The sequence below is a fragment of the Oncorhynchus mykiss genome, chromosome 22, assembly GCF_057628025.1.
Source record: "Oncorhynchus mykiss isolate SJ-2025 chromosome 22, ASM5762802v1, whole genome shotgun sequence".
Taxonomy (NCBI): domain Eukaryota; kingdom Metazoa; phylum Chordata; class Actinopteri; order Salmoniformes; family Salmonidae; genus Oncorhynchus; species Oncorhynchus mykiss.
Genome location: NC_143043.1, coordinates 14,566,441 through 14,585,117, shown reverse-complemented (window position 1 = coordinate 14,585,117; position 18,677 = coordinate 14,566,441). Strand labels below are relative to the sequence as shown.

Below are 18,677 nucleotides of genomic sequence, written 5' to 3'. Positions count from 1 at the left end.
GGTACATTTCAGATATGTTCTAGTCTACTTTAGTTGAAAGGATTGGGGTCCAGTGGTCTTAAAGCCATGTTACTTGAGCATGAAAAGAGATGTCAGAAGGAATCTCATCACAGCTTAATCATTGTTGCACAGTGCTGGGGAGTTCTTTAGAATAATAGTGACACACTTTTAAAAAGTGGGTTAATAAAGGATACAGTGCGACATTAATGAGACATTATAGTCAGTGAATTTAATCAAAGGTAAAACACATGAGGTGGTTCTCTTCGTTTCACCTACAGGGGTATCTGAATTCAATTAAAATGACTGTTAAGATTAGGTATCAGACAATGAAAAAGCGTCATCATTACAATTGAGATGTTTTATTACAAATTCACGACTTGAAAAGTGTGTTGATGTCACTTTATTACATTTTTAAGGAATGTATACTAGTGTGAAAATAATGATGCAGGCATCAGAAAAAGTCAAATTGCTCAAATACCAAATGTATGTGAACATACAGAGCCAATATGTGAGAAGAAAACAGCAAGGTATTTACAGAGATTGCACATGGTGCATTTAATTACAAGTAACTCCCTGTAGGTCTAAGCCCTTTAGATCGCCATATCTACTAAGCTAACATATGGAATGGGTCATAAAATGTATAATTTAGCCATTTGATTTAGAATTTTAGGACGCGTGTGAACAGGCACAATGGTTTCAACTAGCTACCACATACACAAAGTCGAAATTACAGTATATATCATCAAATAAATCATTAAAAAACTTTGTGGCTGCGGTAACTAGTGATGACCAGGTACAACTCCAATATAAAAAAATGTTTCTCGAAGTGGCCTGCATGTCCTACTTATATCACTACACATGCAACAACCTAATCATTCTGAAAGTTATATTCAATCAAATAAGCCACAAGTAGCAAATAAGCGCATTTTTCAAAACCAAATTCGACACACTTTCTTTGACCAGACAAAAAACTCCTGTGCTTGGTGAGCAAAAAATAAATAAAACGCCCAGTTATCCCTCTCGCTTCACCTCTCTGGTCTTTAGCAGAAACACACAAGGAGCTATTCAATATTCAAAAATTCCATCACCATGTGACGCGGTGGTGTTTCAATCGACTCTATAAGTTATTTCTGTGTCGAAATTTAACTTAAAATGGCTTCTATTTCAAATGTACATTTTCAGCAATAGTAAGCTTTTTAACATCATAGTGGTTTTCAACAAAGAGAAGATGAAGAATTGTCTCGGTTAATCTGTCAATCATAGTCGAGTTGTCAGTGCACTAAATCACCCTAAGAAGAACTCTTAAAATAACTCTTAACATGCTTATTATAACTCTAATTGTAGAGAGGATCTTGGTACACCTGCATGAAACAGAACAGGTATAGATGACCAATCCTGTTACGACTGCTTTAGGAAGTAATCAGTGGTACTGCTCCTGTGATGCCGTGTCAAAATCAACAGGTTGCACACGAACCGTTTATCAACACGCTGCTAAAGATGGACACACGGAAAGATGGAAACAACCTTTTACATTTGTAAGAAGGAAAGCAACTATTCTCAGAGCTGCATGAAAATACGTTTGACTGAATTTCAAAACGTTATATCCATCTTCCTATCTAAACGCACCCCAAAACCAAACACGAATACATATAGTAGTGTACATTAATGTGCAAAGCAAGAAATAAAATCCAATAAATGGTTTCCATAAATAATTCAAGAAATGAATTTACTTCTAGTAAGAGCATGATTAGAGACATCTGTGACCATGGCTTTATTCTGTTTTATACAGCATTGGTGATGTGACAAAAAGGCAGCCAGGTGAGGCTGTAATCAGTTTGTTCTGCTCACTCTGTGTCTCTGTGTTCTATTAGCTGGACTGTTAATCCCGACAGTCTGTTCCCTCTAGGTGGTCTGGGATGGGCAGCCCTGTGAGGACGGTCAGACACTTGTTCCACACGTTGAACACGGGACAGACTGGCTGAGCGAAGGCGATGTCGAACGTGTACAGGTGCTGTGAGCCGGCGCCATCGTAGAAGGCCAGGGATCCAGCATCGTAGTCCAGCAACACCCCCACACGACGCAGGTGGGGAGACGGTTCGATGGGCATCTCCTTGCTGTTGTGACGTACTACCCAGGAGTTGTTGCAGCGAGACAGTACCCACGAGGCAGAGTTCTTGCCGATCCACTCATGTTTCGGTGCTGACTTGTAAGCAACGCCCACAGCAAACCTGATAAAGATAGAAAAATAGAATATTGAATGTTGATGGCTCATTTTCTGGTAGTGGTCAAATTGCACTGATGGGAAATGATAGGCCTAACGTCCTAGAGATTTTAGATTTTAAGATTGCGTTTACTATAGTGTAACAGACACCATGATTGGATTTCCCAATCTGATTCTCACACACATTTGTCTCTCCAAATGTTCTAGTCTGATGTACTTTAAACACCACAGGTTAATATCCTTACCATGTGCTCCCTCCTATCAAGGCTTCCCAGTAGTGGCGCCCGCTGTCGATGTACACATTCCCTGTGATGCCGTAGCTGCCCTGGCTGGTAAAGCGGTCCTGAGTGTGGCTCTTCTTGGACAATGTCTCGTCTCGCTCCACTGTCAGGTTGTCATGGGAGACCTTCAGCTTCTTGTGAGCAGACTTTGGGTCCAACTTGAATGGTTGACCTGTGAATTGACCATTAATAGATTTACAGTAAACAATGGTAAATATGCTATCTCCATATGTCAAATCTCCAAAGATGCTTAATGATTTCAGCATGGTGCAGCTATTCGAAACGCAAACATACTGTTGGTCTTGAGTTTCCAAGGCTCACTGCTGCGACTCCCTGCCTGATTGATGGCCTTGACGATAAACATGTACTTGGTGCCACACTGGAGTCCATGCACCGTGTAGTGGTTCTGCTTGATGTTGGGCACAATCATCCAGCTATCAGCCGAGTTACACAAACCTAGACCACAGACAAAGACAATCAGTTAATGGCAGATGAGAGAGAAAAAAACAACCACCGGATTGTAACAAACACACAATGTAAAATACATTTGTTGAGATAAGAACACCTCCAATGAATCCTTCTCCAATTGTTGTCATTAAATCAAACAATAACATTACCTATTCACTGTAGTATGAACAGGCACTGGGGCACAAGAGGGCCAATTGCTTGATTCAGCATGCTGTAACCCTGTTAGGGTGATCTATTCCAACAGTCTGTCACTTACATGAGCCACAGGGAAAAATTCAGCCCATAATCTGCCTATATACTCTTGCCTAGAGTCTGTGCCAGAGAGATACAGAGCAGAGATCTCTGATATCTTATTATCCACACAATGAAATGGTTGTTGCCCCCTTGCTGAAATGACACATTATTTATTTGATCAGGATAGTGCAATGAAGACCCAGAAGCCAAATACAATAAGAGGCTTTCTATGTATGATTGCTCTCAGATAGCCTACCTTTCATGATTTAAATGTTGTACCACAACAGATGTACTGTACAGACACACCCAACATACTGTACTGAGGGCTTCTAGACAAGAATTGTAAACTTACTGACAACATTGGCTTGTCCGGTGAAGATTGCATACTGAAGCTCATAGGAGACGACACAGAACTCGTCATCAGACGTCCAGTGAACAGTGATGGTGTCGTTCGATGCCGTACATAATTCCGCCCGGATTATTGGGGGATTTGGTGCTGCAAATAGAAAAATATAGTTACTTTTATTCACGCCAGTTCCTGGTATGTGTCATTTAATGACAACAGTGATGGACAGTTGTCATAACACACAGAAGAGTACCGTACTGCGGATTAACACAATCAGTGTATTTTCTTATGTCCAATGTGTTATGTGCAGGGGATTGGAGATTTTAGGTAAATACAACCAAGCCCACTCTTGCAAGTGACTTTTACTTTGCGTTTTTTTTTTCTTATTTTTTACCTTTATTTAACTAGGCAAGTCAGTTAAGAACAAATTCTTATTTTCAATGATGGCCTAGGAACAGTGCCTATTCAGGGGCAGAACGACAGACTTGTACCTTGTCAGCTCGGGGATTTTAACTTGCAACCTTCCGGTTACAAGTCCAATGCTCTAACCACTAGGCTACCCTGCCGCCTAATTAGGCAAGTCAAGGCAAGTCAGTGAAGAATTAATTCTTATTTACAATGACGGCCTAGGAACAGTGGATGAACTGCCTTGTTTAGGGCAGAACGACAGACTTTGCCAGCTCGGGGATTCGATCCACCAAGTTTTCGGTTACGGGCCCAATGCTCAAACCACTAGGCTACCTGTCGATTCAGGTGGTAAAGTTGCTGCTCCTTGAGCTACAACCCACTGCCTCAATACAGAACAGAGGACATGACACCCTGCTGAGAAGGTCCTAAAAGCCAGAACAGTCAAAAGCCATTTCATTCAACTGTAAACAAACCTCAAACTGTATCTTCTAAACTTGTGAGCATTTCGTTGCCCTCAGGAAGCACTCAACAAAGCACCAGGGGGATTACCCAGTCAAAACCACTGTACACGCCACATAGCTTCTGACATGGGATGCTACACACACACACGGGTTGCTACACACACACACATGAGAACATATACATTATACACACATATTCACAGCGATTTTGTGTTGTAGATACGTGGTAGTAGAGTAGTGGCCTGAGGGAACACACTAAATGTGTTGTGAAATCTGTTTTGAAATGTATTGTAATGTTTTAAAAATGGTATAACTGCCTTAATTTTGCTGGACCCCAGGAAGAGTAGCTACTGCCTTGGAGTAGCTAATGGGGATCGATAATAATTACAAATACAAATACAGTGTAGCTGTTTTCACTTTGACTGTTAAAGAAATAGATAAACAGGGATTGCACTATACCATAATCTCCTATTTCAGATCGGAGTTATAGATATGTTCTTAATATCCTTAACATCAAGGATCATGTTCGAAATTGCGTTCACCTGTGAGGTAATCCAAGCTTTCCAGCATTTTCTTTTCCCTTGTGAAGTCCAATGCAAACGTATCAAAGGTGTCATTTAGGTTGATCTCTGGTATCAGGATCTGAGAGGAGGCTGTTGCCATGGACACTCTGAAACCCAAAGATACAGGATTCACGTGACATTTCTCTTATTACAACCTGTGACTCTCAGTCAGTTGGGGTTTGGAACGTTATCACCACAATCGGTTGACTTGATAGCTCACCTTTCACAGATGCTTTTGGCTGTTTGCAGGAAGCGGGCATGGTCTGTCTCCTTGAGGGTGTGATCAGCCTGAGTGATGAGGGACGACGATCTCTCAATGATCTGCTTGCAGCTGGCGATCTGCTGGGCTAGCTTTCGCAGCCGTATAGCCTGAAAAGAAAAATGGATTATTGAATTCACTGGTGCAGAGGCAGGTACAGTAGACCTGCAGTATCAAATCTACAAACCTACTTCTCAGGCTACTGCGGCTTCAGAAACAGAAGGACTACCAACGCCCCAGGTTCAATTGAGTTGACAGTTCCTTCTTTAACGGTCGCAATCAAGAGGTAATTCATTTGTACATAAACATATCACCATTTTCTCAAATTCAAAAAATGCTTTTATTTCATCACATCTGCTTAAATCATTATAAGAGACACACTTTGAGGATGGCATGAGGAGAATCTACATCCTCCATAACATCACCAAGGTAACAGAGCCATTACATCCTCCCCTCTGGGAGGATGGCCGCTTGCCCCCTCCGTCCATCGGCAGGGAGCAGAAAGCAGCCTCTGACTCCTGACTGTGACATGAGGCACAGGGCGAGGAAGGAAGCAGTGCTCCTCATAGGAATCACAGGAAACAGGTGTGATGTGGCTCTGAACATGGCACAGCATGCCAGAGCCATCCCTCCGAGCCCCTCAATCCCTCTCTAATGACACTTATTAATTTTTTTTTTATCTAACCTTTATTTAACTAGGCAAGTCAGTTAAGAACAAATTCATATTTACAATGACGGCCTACCCCGGCCAAACCCTAACGACGCTGGGTCAATTGTGCGCCGCCCTATGGGACTCCCAATCACAGCCAGTTGTGATACAGCCTGGAATCGAACCAGGGTCTGTAGTGACGCCTCTGGCACTGAGATGCAGTTCCCCCAATATTGGGGGAAAGGGATGGAAACCACTAAAGGAGCAGAGTGGATTTGTTTAAATTTCCTAAATGCTGTGCCAACAATACTCCCTTACTGTTAGTAAGCATACTACAGGATACATACTGTATTGCACGTACACAACCAAGCTATTACAGCTGGATCAGTCACACAGCACTGAACTGACAACACTTTTTCATCAAATCTGAATTCCAGAGGAAATGAAATCATGCATTCTAACAAAGAAGCCGACTCTGGTTGATGTTTGTCTCTTGAGGTAGGCTATATAGTCAGTGAAAGCTGTGCATCTCGAGCAGAGACTTATGGTATGGTAACAACGTACACTCTCAGAAGTTTAGTTTTTTAAAGGGGTACAAACACTTGTCACTGCAGTGGTATCCTGTAAGTGTAAGGTATAGTATATCCTATGTACTTTTAGAATGGGGGCATAATTGGACCCTTGTTATTTGTACCTTAATCGGCTGTCCCCATAAGACACGAGTCAAACTCATTCCATGGAGGGCCGAGTGTCTGTGGCTTTTCACTCCCCCCATTAATTGGTAAGGATCTCCCTCACCTGGTTGTCTAGGTCTTACTTGAAAGGAAAAAAACAAAAACCAACAGACCCTAGGCCCTCCATGGAATGAACTTGACACGACCTGCCATAGGATAATCATATGAAAAACCCTTTTGGGAACCCAAAAGGGTTATCCTATGGGGACAATTGAAGAACCCTTTTGAGGCAGGCGTATGTTGAATGTGTTGTTTTACCCAAACACAGTGGTCTGAATCTCCTGGTTTGCAGTTCCAGTATGGTGGCTTGCAAAGTGATATGTAATTTCTATTGGAATCCAGCCAGAGTAAGGATATCCAAAAATGTGAACTTTTAATCATCTGCTACCTGCATTTAGAATGACTGCCAAGGTAGGAAACATTTTATAAATGTTACTACCTAAACTATCCCAACGGGAACAACTCAGTAACGGGTGCAATAAATCAAACTACTAACAGATTGTATTCTTTCGTTATGTATGTTATGTATCTTTGTGTAGCACAAGATCAATCAATCAATTTGCATGCAAAAACACACATATTGAAACAAACAGTTCTAAAAAAACAACCTGCAATTAGCATGCTGGGAAATATGATAATGATGGCCGTTGTTTTTGAGATTGTGTGAGAGTGTACATCCTCAGCCTTAACAGAAAGTTCAACCTTGGGGGCACGAGGGGGATGAAGAGCCAGACTGAGCATCTCCCGAGGGATAGGCAGCCTGACCCATCTGCCCTCCTCAGTAACCATCAAAACATACTAACGCCTAAGAAATGACCTTGCCCTCCTTTATCTTGGTGGCTATCATCTGCCTTCTCTGCTGTATGATGTCGATCAGGAGGTCACATTCTTCAAGGAGCTTGTTCTCTTGTCTTGATGCGTTGCACTTTGGAAGAGATTAGAACAGGGATGGTCAAATATATGAATGTGGTATTTGATGGTTTTTCATTGCGGTGGCTTTGGCCTGATATAGGATAAAATATAGTACAATCAAACGTTTACAAATATTCATTGTTAAAATACAATAATGCTCATATACAGTAACAAAGCTCCTCTGGCTCGTATGAGATAACAGTCCACTTGAGGCAGAAGATCTACCTAGGGTTTCCCAGATTAGATCTACACAATACAGTCATCACACACTGGATAGCACAGTGCCGCAGGTGAGAATCAGCGGAGCATAGTCATTGCAGCAGTAGTTCTGTGTTCCTAAATACAGCCAGAGCTGCTACATGGCCCAGTCTCTCTTTCATCTCTCTGTGGGCATGTTGTGTCATCAGTGTCATTTTAGTCCTCAATTTGTTCATGCACAAACATTTTTGCTGTGTTCTATCATTCTATTCCCCAAATAACACTTTACCATGCACATACACACAGACATTCACGCACGCTTGGCAATATTGCAATGTTTATAAGCTACAGTAAGATTAGCCTATATCCTACTTTATACAGTTAGGTTTACTGGCATATCCACTTTATTGTATACCCAGTGAACATATTCATCTCAGTAACTGTGTCCCTGAGATAACATTATATTACACCGAGAGCTTGGGACTATAAGGTTCTATCTGCATTTTTGTCAAACTTGAGTAATTGACATACCTTATTCTATTCCATGTACTCTACCTATATAGTGCTCTAGATACCCCAATTCATGTTGTTCATTTCAAAAGAATACTAGATAAAAAGAGCTGACACCATTTAAACCAGTGAGGGTTCGGAACATTAGAGCTTTTTGCAGATACAACCTTATAGTCCCAAGCTCTCGATATGTCACAGTTTTCTAACATGTTCGCCGAACTGCAAAGTTCTGCATTTCACAGAATCTGGTGAGCTTGAATGCTCAACGACAATATTGAGGTTTGAGGCCATTTCTTTTCTTAAACCAATCAGAGATATTCCTTTTCCTTTTCTATGCACTTTGTGTCAGCAACCACTGTATCTATTCTGGCACGTAATGGGTTAAATTTACAATACTCACAAGGAAGAAATCAACAAATCATATCATCAAATAATCAAACATTAGAAATGACACAGAAACTGGGAGATGTGCCACATAGCCTAATAGGGAAATAGATAAACATCCTTACCTCCACATGTTGGCAAGTCTGAATCAACTTGCCCATCAGAGTTTCCAACTCATTGTTCCTCTTGATTAGATTGCTGAGGTTAGAGTCCAAGGCTTGCTGTGTGGAAAAAAAGAATAGAACAAAACTATGAACAACAGAGTATGTAAATGAAAATAATATTCCTCTAGCAAACTGTACACAGTTCACAACATTTAGAAAGAACGGGGGAAGTCAAAATCACAACCATGTCTGTTCACTGGTGGAAGATGATACGCTAACAGAGAATCCCTTCATAGGGTCTGGTTGTGTACCATTTGGTGTGTGATCAGTCAGTCAGTAACCTCTGAGCTAGCCCCAATGCCAGAGCTCCCATCTTTCTGCCTGCTCACTAAGCTCCCAAAGTTGAGAGGGACAAGAAGAGCATCTGCCAGAGATTTAGTCAACTAAACCATGCATGCATTAATCACCCACCGATGGCTCAGATCAAACTCTCTCACAGCTTGACGATCTACGGCAGAGCTGTACATCTACAGCTCTGCTCTATGGCTAGGTGAATATTTGGGAACTTCTCTTTGGCTGTTATGCATCCAGAAGGTTCTTTACGTTGTATTATTGTCTGGCACAATGATTTAGATTGCAATGTATTGCTCTTCTCCATGAAGGATTACATTGTCTTGCCACAGGGTTTATGCAGTGAGGCGTAAGGAGGACACCAGAGCATTGGTTAGATGTCTGAGAGGGGTATTTGTTAACGGTATATAATCCTGGATGAGTTTAATACTGTGATTATGCTCCAGGAGAATTGTTACGTGTGTATGGGTCTATAGACAACATCATGAGCCTACTTCACTGAATAAACACAGTAAGAGAATACAAAAATGGAGTGCTGTACCATTATGTTGCCCTCTAGATAACACTCAATTGAAATGAAAAACTTGTTGAAATACTATTATTTTTATCATATTAAGTACAAGCCCAGATGTATGATCTTAATTTGATCAACCTGTTGCAGGAGAACTTTCCTGCAATGCAGGACATTTTTAACTTGTAGTATATTTGAGGTTTGTAATTTCCACTTTGAAATTTCAGATTTGATTTTCCCTTAGGAAATAATGTATCATCTCCTACAAAAATAATTATAATCCACATAATAATTCCCATTTCCTGTTGTAGTAAACTGGCTCAAATTAAGATCCTACATCTGTACTGTATGATGCAAAGTTTAAAGAATTGCGTGAACAGAGAGCATAGAACTTTGGAGATCTGAAGGTGTCTGTGAAGTCACTGTTTAGCTAATGGTGGGGAAAGCTCTCTCAGGTTGGCCTTTTCGCATTGCGATTTCATAAGGGTCTGTGCGTCAGCCGTCAGTGTGTACAGAAATAGCATATTCTTTTTTTTTTACTGCTCTCACCAAGATTATTTATTTATATTCAAGCAGAGGTGATGAAACCATTAGAATAGCTCTGTGCTGTTGTGGATGGAAGGTGAAGGGGACCGACCCGGAGAGCCCTGGCTAGATAACAGCTGAGCAAGCTGAAGTAGCCTCACCAGAACAAAAACCCACACACTACAACGCAATGAAAAATGCTCCAATGCAGTTCCTAAAGTATGAATGGATGTGTCATAATAATTGAATCAGCCGAAAAAGACAATTATATACAGCAGTGTGTTAATTTGTATGTTTGCCTGTATAGTTGTATAATGCACTTGAAATAATTGCCTTGGTGAAGAAAGTTTACATAATGCGAAAACAAAAGTCGTCATAGAGGGTATAGTAATGAATGATATGCCTCTTGGTGGGTTAACACTCTGTTGCCAGGCCAAAACAACATTGCTTTATGTAAATAGGGTATTTCCCTCTCTCTCCTGTCTCTCTTCCATAAACGTTTGACAGTTAGGGTGACATGCCAGTTGGCATTTCAACTCCCAACAGGAGATAAAGCATCCACTTCCTCTCAGAGATGATTTATCCTGTGCCATTAATCTGAGAGGATTTGGATCCCTGCAGAAGATCCCAGAACAACTCTGAGAGGAGAGACAGTAGGCCCATGCTGGAGACTAGATAACCCACTCTGCCAACTCCATCTCTCTCTGTTACTCATTTTAGGTGGACGTGGCCTCCTTTAGCCTTTTGAGGGTTGATGCACAGTTTTTGATCGTGGCCACTGGCAAGTCATCTACATGGTGAATTTCATTGTTTTGCATGTGAACGCACTCTTCCCAAGAAATGCACTATTTTATAATATATTAACAGAGTTTGAAATAATAAACCAAGCTGCTGCCTGCCTTTTTACAATCGACACAATCAAAGCATTCACCGTCCTTAGATCAGGCGGTAAAATTATGGAAAAGTTGGCAGAACAGTTTCCAAACATCGACAGTGGTCTGACCTGTCCGGTTTTTGTCAGAAAGGAAGAGAGACTGAGCAAGCCAAAGAAAGGTGTGGGACCAAAAGCATTCCTCGTCCGGAGGAAGCAGCTATTCTTCTCTCATCACGTCTGAATTACTTTAGGAAAACAGAACTCCATTGCAGGGAACTGTATAAACATGTTCTAAGGTTGAGGAAAAAAGTTGTACAATGAATCATTATAGTAGCGGAAATGAAGTTGAGAATCTTTCAATGAAAATATGAAAAATATGTCAGATGAAAGTGAGGGCAAAATGTAAAACTACTGGAAAATCTACAGTACCATAACCAATAACGATCAGTCTCATTATATAAAAAGGAACATTTATTTTAACCTCCTTACCCTCTCTTCCTCACCTCTCTGTCTGCATTCATCCTAAGGTAACATAAGAGATTTCAGACATGTACAGGTATCTAAATACTACTGCTATGTCTTTGATTCGCGTTTCTCCTACGCTAGTCAGAGAGCGCTACAGTGCATGTGCCCTCGGCGATGTAACCAAATAGGGCAATGATGGGGCTTGGCAGAGGACCATCAGCATGCTGTAGTCTAGCTCGTCAAGACTTGTGAAAATAAGAAATAGGGCCTGCTTAGTGTAATTCATTTTACAACACATGTAGGTTTCTTTTTGCATTGAGGCCTATGGCTGCATCTCCATGTCCAAAAATATCTTATCCTTTTCATAAAAAAACTCTCTGTTTAACATGATTTATTTAGATGGGATTGTTTTGTACTTTGGCTGTTGTATATTTTATAGGTTTAACTTCAAAAGGTGAAGCGGGGTGACCACTTTTATGTTGAAAAGATGAAACTTTTCAAAATCAAGACAATAGCCCCATGTGACAGACACGGAGCACATAGGACAGTGCTGCAACATCAAATGAAGCCAAGACCAGGTCACCCTAGCCCCACTGTGTACACTGACATGGGGAGATAGTATGACAATACCTTGGTACTAAGGTCAGGGGGAATAGAAACAGACAAAAAGTAATCATGCACAAGGGTATTAAGGTCTATGACGATAAGTAAGGACCAGTGTGGTTATGACATTACAATTGCCATGCTCAGAATAACTTGTTTCTGCCTCAGACATTCTAATCAGATATATTGTAGGATTTGTGGTGAAAAATGTGACCACGCACACTGCTACCCGTTTTTGTAATTTGATCAGCAACTTACTGTTTTAGTCAACAGTATAATACTGTATAAACTAAACAAAGTAGATTACCGTAGAATGCACAGTAAAGTACTGTATTTGTTTTACAGCACACTGAAAGACCTTTCTGTAATTTCAACAGTAAAACACTGTAGAACGCACAGTAAAATACCTTATTTAAAAAAAAGTATTAATTATGTTGCATTGTGGGAAAATGTGGGCGGGGAAAGAGTCTCTGGCTCATTAACATATTTTAAAGCATGCCTTGTAAGAGGCTATATTAGTTGGACCTGTGAGTGAGAATGCTGTACCCCCACAGAATACAGTAACATACTGTATTTTTGGATTTCTACAAATCTTGTCCTGAAACTCTACAGTAGCTTACTGAACAATTGCTGCCAGTAATTTACTGTAATTCAGAATATAGTACCATATTGCATTTTTGGAGCACCAAAAGCCTTTTAAACATTAGTGGATGCATGGTGTTGTTGTTTCTCACTCATTAACATATTTTGAGGCGTGTCTTGTAAGAGGCTATGTTTGTTGCACCCACTAGTGAAAGTGCTGTACCAATTTATTTGATATGTGGTAGTAGTTACCTAATACTTAATCTGATGTAGGAGACAGATCAGAGTGGCAGAAAGTCTAAAATTGTTAAAGGTTGAGTGCAGGGCAAAACAGATCAAAAGGACATGAAACACCTAGTATTCATTAATATGCTTTAATATGCAAATACATACCGCCAACTGCTTGCTCTAATTCCTTGTAATTACAGTAAAATACTGTAGAAATAATTGTCTTAGTTTATAGTCACTTTTACTTTATTGTACTGTGTTTCATTGCTCTGGCATGAATTTACTGTGAATATTTCAGTATTGTATTGGCACTATTCAGAGATGACCTAGATAATAAGATGTCTTGTTGTAATTACAATTATTCTGAAGACCAATGTATCCTTAACTACAACATTTTTAGTAACAGTTAGATACACATTTACTTGCTATGACTGTGACGTGTGTTTTTTTTTTTTATCAACCTTGGTTTAATGCCCTAGATGTAAGTTGCTATGGACAAGAGCACCCACTAAATTACCAAAATATAAATGTTAAAAATTCAAACATGGGCAATTTCAGCAATGTACTGTAAATTAGATTACAGTAACTTTTTTGCGAACATGTTTGGATTACCGTAAAATGGATTACAGTAGCGTACTGTAAAATTAATTACAGTAACTTACTGGCAAGTTGCAGCCAGTAAGTAACTGTACATTTTACCGTTTTACAGTGAGGTAGATAGAGCATCTTACATCTGGCAAGTAATATTGGACATACATGGGTTATAGTTGATCACAAGTCTGCCACGGCCCACTCTTAGTAATACCAGTAAAATACAGTGCAACAGTGAAGTAGGGGATAGTTATTTTCCTAGTAATGTAAATCTTGTAAAACGTTGTTTTTTTATAGTGTTCTCTCTTGTGTTTATGTAACAGTATGATGGCACAAAAAGTGAAACTATGTTCCATAGTGCATATCTATATACTGTATGTATAGATATGTCACTACTCATTACATAAACTATGCAGATCTCGCATAGAGGCCATGAAGCCATCGACAATCAAATGTGGACTATATTCTAAAGGTCAGGTTTACCGAGCATTTGCACATGTGCAAAATATGCTCCTGATATTTTCAGAGGGGAATAAGAGAGCCCCGGAAATTATCTAGATTTGACCTTAATATAATTTCTACTGTATATTGCATCATATTTGATACTCTAGTCTGTAGGTTTTATTCCCCATTGAAAATAGCAGCTATAAAGTCTTAGTAGACCTGTCCCTGAATGTAGAGTCAAAGTAATACTTTAGATACCGTATATATCACCTGGTCTGTTTCCTCCTGTTCGCTCCTCTCACTGAGATAGCAGTCTGGAGTTCTCTGCACAATGACAGCATGATCAAACAAAGGAGAAACTGGTTAAGGCTGATGCTCTGACCTCAATCGCTATACTGCAATCTAAGATTACCGCATCTCAGTTTCACTGGGAGTCTGGGACCAAGCTTGACATTCGCCATTGGCATTCTCTTTGTTGTTGATGAAAGGACAAGCAAAAATAGTTTGTGTGTATCATGTAATGCAAAACCCCATTTTTATGATTCATGCTCAAGTAGTGTTATATATTTATATATGTGTGAAAAGCCCTGTGGTCTTTCAGAGCCGTGCAGTGGAAGCCATGTGATCCCTAGAAACCTTTTCGCTAGACTTGACACCTCAGTTGCTACACTGTTACACTGACTTCTTATTTACTAAAGGCATTAACTAAACACTGCCTTATGCAAATATATATGTATACGCCATCAATAGCCTGTGATAAAATGACAATAGATAGGCTATGTCTACTGTACTGTACAAACAAAAGACGGTAAAAAATGTTAACTACAAAAAAAGGAGTTTTATCGTCCACTTGATGAATTGCAAATACTAAAATAACAACTTTACTGAGAAGACATTTCAACAGTTTACATGTTGATCAATATAGAATGCAAAAGGTGGAGGTCTGATAACATCACAGCCCTGCTTGCGGCATCTCTTGACAGAACTTGTCAAATGTGAGGGTCAATTTACATGTGAAAGGCTAACTATGACACACAGCTGCATGGTTCTGCCTGGTAATAAAGCATTCATTGCTCCCATGAGGTTTCTGGAGCCATGATCGTGTCCCACGGCGTGTGTTGGCAAAATACTAACCCACAAAGCCCAAATCTCAGTGCTTTGACGGGGGCTCATTCAAGTCTAAAGTGGAAGGAATGCGTGGCCACCTTTTTTCGTGTGTTCCAGCTAACAAAGTCTCTCTCATGACGCCTTATTAATATGGCACCATGGAGGGAAAGTGGTTAGCTCCACTTAACCTGAAACCCTGGAAGCAATATTTTTTTATTGGTTGGAATTACGTGGCAAATGTTACATTTAAGCCCGTCGAAGAAAGCGTGTGTGATCACTCCTTGTTCCCAAAGCTCTTTGAAATATGAACAGAAATCACATTAGTTGAATGCTGTTGTACTATTGGGGAATCTGACTGAATGGGGATTTCCATTAGCCATTTCTGTAATACTTTCTTTTAAGGTTTCGTACATCAAGAGCCCAGACATCTGTAGATATCTAATACAGATCATATAATAGTGAGGTTGCCTGATTGTATATTGTGCTCTTGTACTGCACTGTTACCACCAGCAATGACTCCTTGTTCACCCATTAGACTTAGTCTGGGGAAACATATCTAGTATGATAAAAAAAAAAGAGAGGATATCATTGGGGGAACGACTATTTATTGAAAGATTGGATAATAAGTATAATGTTAATGACTCAAGTTTAATGTGAATCTCCAATGTAATTTTACAATTCCATCATCACGATGTCTCTATGACATGTTGAACAATGTGGTTTTTTTCTCAAACTGCAGTAGGTCACAGATTTTTATGATACGGCCACAAATAAAATATCGCATTCTGGAAACAACACACTGTATAACAATCACATCGTTTTAGTGCTTTTGAAAAGCTGCTGATAGTAAGATAGTAAGTCATGAAAAAATGAACTGATCTCTGAAAAATGTGTGGTGAATCTCCACACAACAAAAAGTGAATGGTCAAATATTGAATTTGATCAATATTTGTGTCACGCAATTCAGGCACAATCTTGTTGATCTAGTATACTTACAAATTCAAACTTGATTTTCATCAAATATGATTTTAAATCTCACCATGTGTACACAAGGAGCTCTTCACAGTCAGTCATTAACTCCCTAGATGCTCCCCAGACATTCCTGAAGCTGTGCACAGTATTGTACAGTAGCATCTCTTACCTTCAGTTTCTCGTAGCGGTCGCTGAGTGCTGCTACTTGGTGGTCCCGATGCCGACCGACCAGTTTGCACAAGGCACAGATCAACTGTTCATCTGTGACACAGTACATGTTCACCTTCTCGTCCTCGTGCTCCAGACACATGAGTCCCCTGAGGTGGCAGTCCGGCATGGGCTCGATCAGACGGTGGCCAGTGAAGGGCTTCTTATTGGGGTGGGTGGCCTTCAGGCATTCGTCGCAGTAGGACACCTCACAGGTGACACAGGTCTTGACGGCGTCTTGGGGAGGGTCCTGCTCACAGAACTGACACTGCACCCTCTCGCTGGGGGAGGTCATGGCCGTGCTGTCTAGGGCGGCCCGCTCGCGGCGAGTCTCACTGGGGGAGTTGGGCCCGCTCACGGAAGCCTTCTGAAAGCGGTCAATGATGTTTTGCAGAGTGACGTTGCGCTTCAGTCCTTCTAGGCCCCTCTGGCTGAGGGTGATGACATAGCGACAGGTTGGGCACTGGAAGGCGCTGATGGACTGCACAGGCTCGTTGGGGGTGCAGTGGGAGACTAGGATGCGGTGGGCACAGTTGAAACACAGGCTGTGAGCGCAGGGCAAGAGCAGTGGGTCCTCGAAGAGCTCCAGACAGATTGGGCAGGTCAGCTCCGACTCTAGTGTTTCCATCTTCACGCACAACAAAGCGGTGTCGTCAGCAAAATCCAAGGAAGCTGATCAGCTATCTGTAGGGATGACATGTAGTACATCATTAGAGAATGGGAGGGAGAGAGAGAGAGAGAGAGAGAGAGAGAGAGAGAGAGAGAGAGAGAGAAGTGAAGGGTTCGAAAAGGGTTGAGCTATAGGGGGTTGTCAACCTTCCCAGAATATAAATTAATGAGTGGTCTTTCCACATTCCTAATTTAAGAAAACTGGAGATTACTTGATGTACTAGAGGAATAAATAGCAGGTACTGGATAACACATATGTGGTATCTTTATCAGGGGTATTGAATGAAATGAGGAAATGAGAAATGAAGACTCTTCTAACTGAGTTTTGGCGTGTTGTAAACCCTTCAGACAAATAGAAATGATTAAAGCGCCATAGAAATGAAAGTGATGTTCGTAAAAAAGTTAAGCAATCCATGTTGATCTTAATTTCCCCTGAACTAATCCATACATATTTTATAGGGAGGCACATCTGTCCTTATTCCCTGTGATGCAACAACCAAACAACTGAAGACTGGAGTTGGGAAAAACAAACAAACAAACAGTGAATATTTTAGGTAAGCGTTTTGAGCTGTTTTGATGATATAACTCCAGAAACACGAAAATGACTCAAGTAGACATACAGTGCATACAAGAATAGCCATGTATACTGAAAGGCTTGGTCTGGCTAGCTAGCCCAGGGCAGTGCAGGACAGTGAGGCCAGACAGCTCAGTGAAGCAGAAGTCCCTGGCCCTGCCTGTTCACAGCTGGAGCTCCACACTGTGACTGGACTGATGGACACAGAGCCTTTGTTACAGGCCAGTCAGACACCCCAGCTGCGAGTAGACACTCTGACCACCACGTCTCCCTGTGTAAACTCTCTACCTCCACTAATTACGTGTGAAAGAAGGCAAAAGCTCATTATCAGGCCAGCCGGGCACAAGTTGTCTTTGAAGCTGTGAGGATGCAGCAATTACCCCAGGCCCCAGAGCTACAGGCCCGGGTTTGTTCCCCCTCCTATTCTAGTCAAATCCGCAGAGGCACTCAGCTAAGCTACTGTATGAGACAAGAGACAATTGTCTGTTGGACTTGTCTCCCATGTCTGTGATGCAGACAATATGAATGCATCTGTGGGGCTTTGTTGTGCTACTATTGTTGGTTTGCTCAGACATGGAGTTTAATGCAGATGTCTGAACGTGATTTCTTTGGAGTAACAAAGTTCTCTCTGTTATTCAAATTGACGAGACAAGCTTGCTGGCTAAATGAGTAAGGGGGGGGGGGGTGGAGTTTGTGTATCCAATGTTCAAAAGTGATGCTCAGAGAGTAGAACTATAACAATAGTTTGTTAGCGCTAAGGAAACATACAGTATAGGCTACTGAACTGCATTCTTCAGAAACCGTTAGAAATATTAGGACAGTTTATGGTTTCCTTCTTGACCTTGAACACCCAATACACTTCAAATCATCTATTTTAAATGTCATTTTAAATCATCTATTTTTCATGCACAGTGCACATGGCCCCAAGTTTAGATATTTTGCACACTGAAGTAAATTCATCTGGTGAAAAGTGAATGACAAAATCTCAACAATACTTGCTGATGCAAAGTATATTGGTGCTCGTGTCTACTGTAGTGTAAGAATAGTTGTTGTTGAAGTAGAGTGGCTACTAAATCCACAGATGATCACCGTCTTGACATGTTTGTCTCTTGTAATGTGTTTGACAAGTATTCCACAAGTCAAACACAACTCATATGACACATCGGTCAGAATATATATTTTTTTGTACAGTAACAGTACAAAAAAATCCTGAAATGTGCGACCGAACATGCCCTGTAAATG

At 40.8% G+C, this 18,677-nt stretch overlaps 1 protein-coding gene across 11 annotated transcripts in view; it reads right to left on the bottom strand.

The window, feature by feature from the left end:
• Positions 1–343: 343 nt before the first annotated feature.
• Positions 344–18,677, bottom strand: part of LOC110501400 (E3 ubiquitin-protein ligase MID1) — a 59,207-nt gene continuing 40,873 nt past the window's right edge. For 4 of the 11 annotated variants that reach the window (XM_021578945.3, XM_021578944.3, XM_021578942.3 and 1 more), the window contains exons 2-11: positions 16,155–16,876; positions 14,165–14,230; positions 8,754–8,849; positions 7,442–7,549; positions 5,203–5,351; positions 4,962–5,089; positions 3,557–3,700; positions 2,797–2,958; positions 2,467–2,674; positions 344–2,228 (exon numbers count right to left, since the gene is read on the bottom strand). In XM_021578945.3, coding sequence (XP_021434620.2) covers positions 1,880–2,228; positions 2,467–2,674; positions 2,797–2,958; positions 3,557–3,700; positions 4,962–5,089; positions 5,203–5,351; positions 7,442–7,549; positions 8,754–8,849; positions 14,165–14,230; positions 16,155–16,820 — 2,076 coding nt within the window. In that variant the 5' untranslated portion in view covers positions 16,821–16,876 and the 3' untranslated portion in view covers positions 344–1,879. The remainder of the gene's footprint in view (positions 2,229–2,466; positions 2,675–2,796; positions 2,959–3,556; positions 3,701–4,961; positions 5,090–5,202; positions 5,352–7,441; positions 7,550–8,753; positions 8,850–14,164; positions 14,231–16,154; positions 16,877–18,677) is intronic. The other 7 variants (XM_090216415.1, XM_036958745.2, XM_090216416.1 and 4 more) reach the window with 2 other exon arrangements.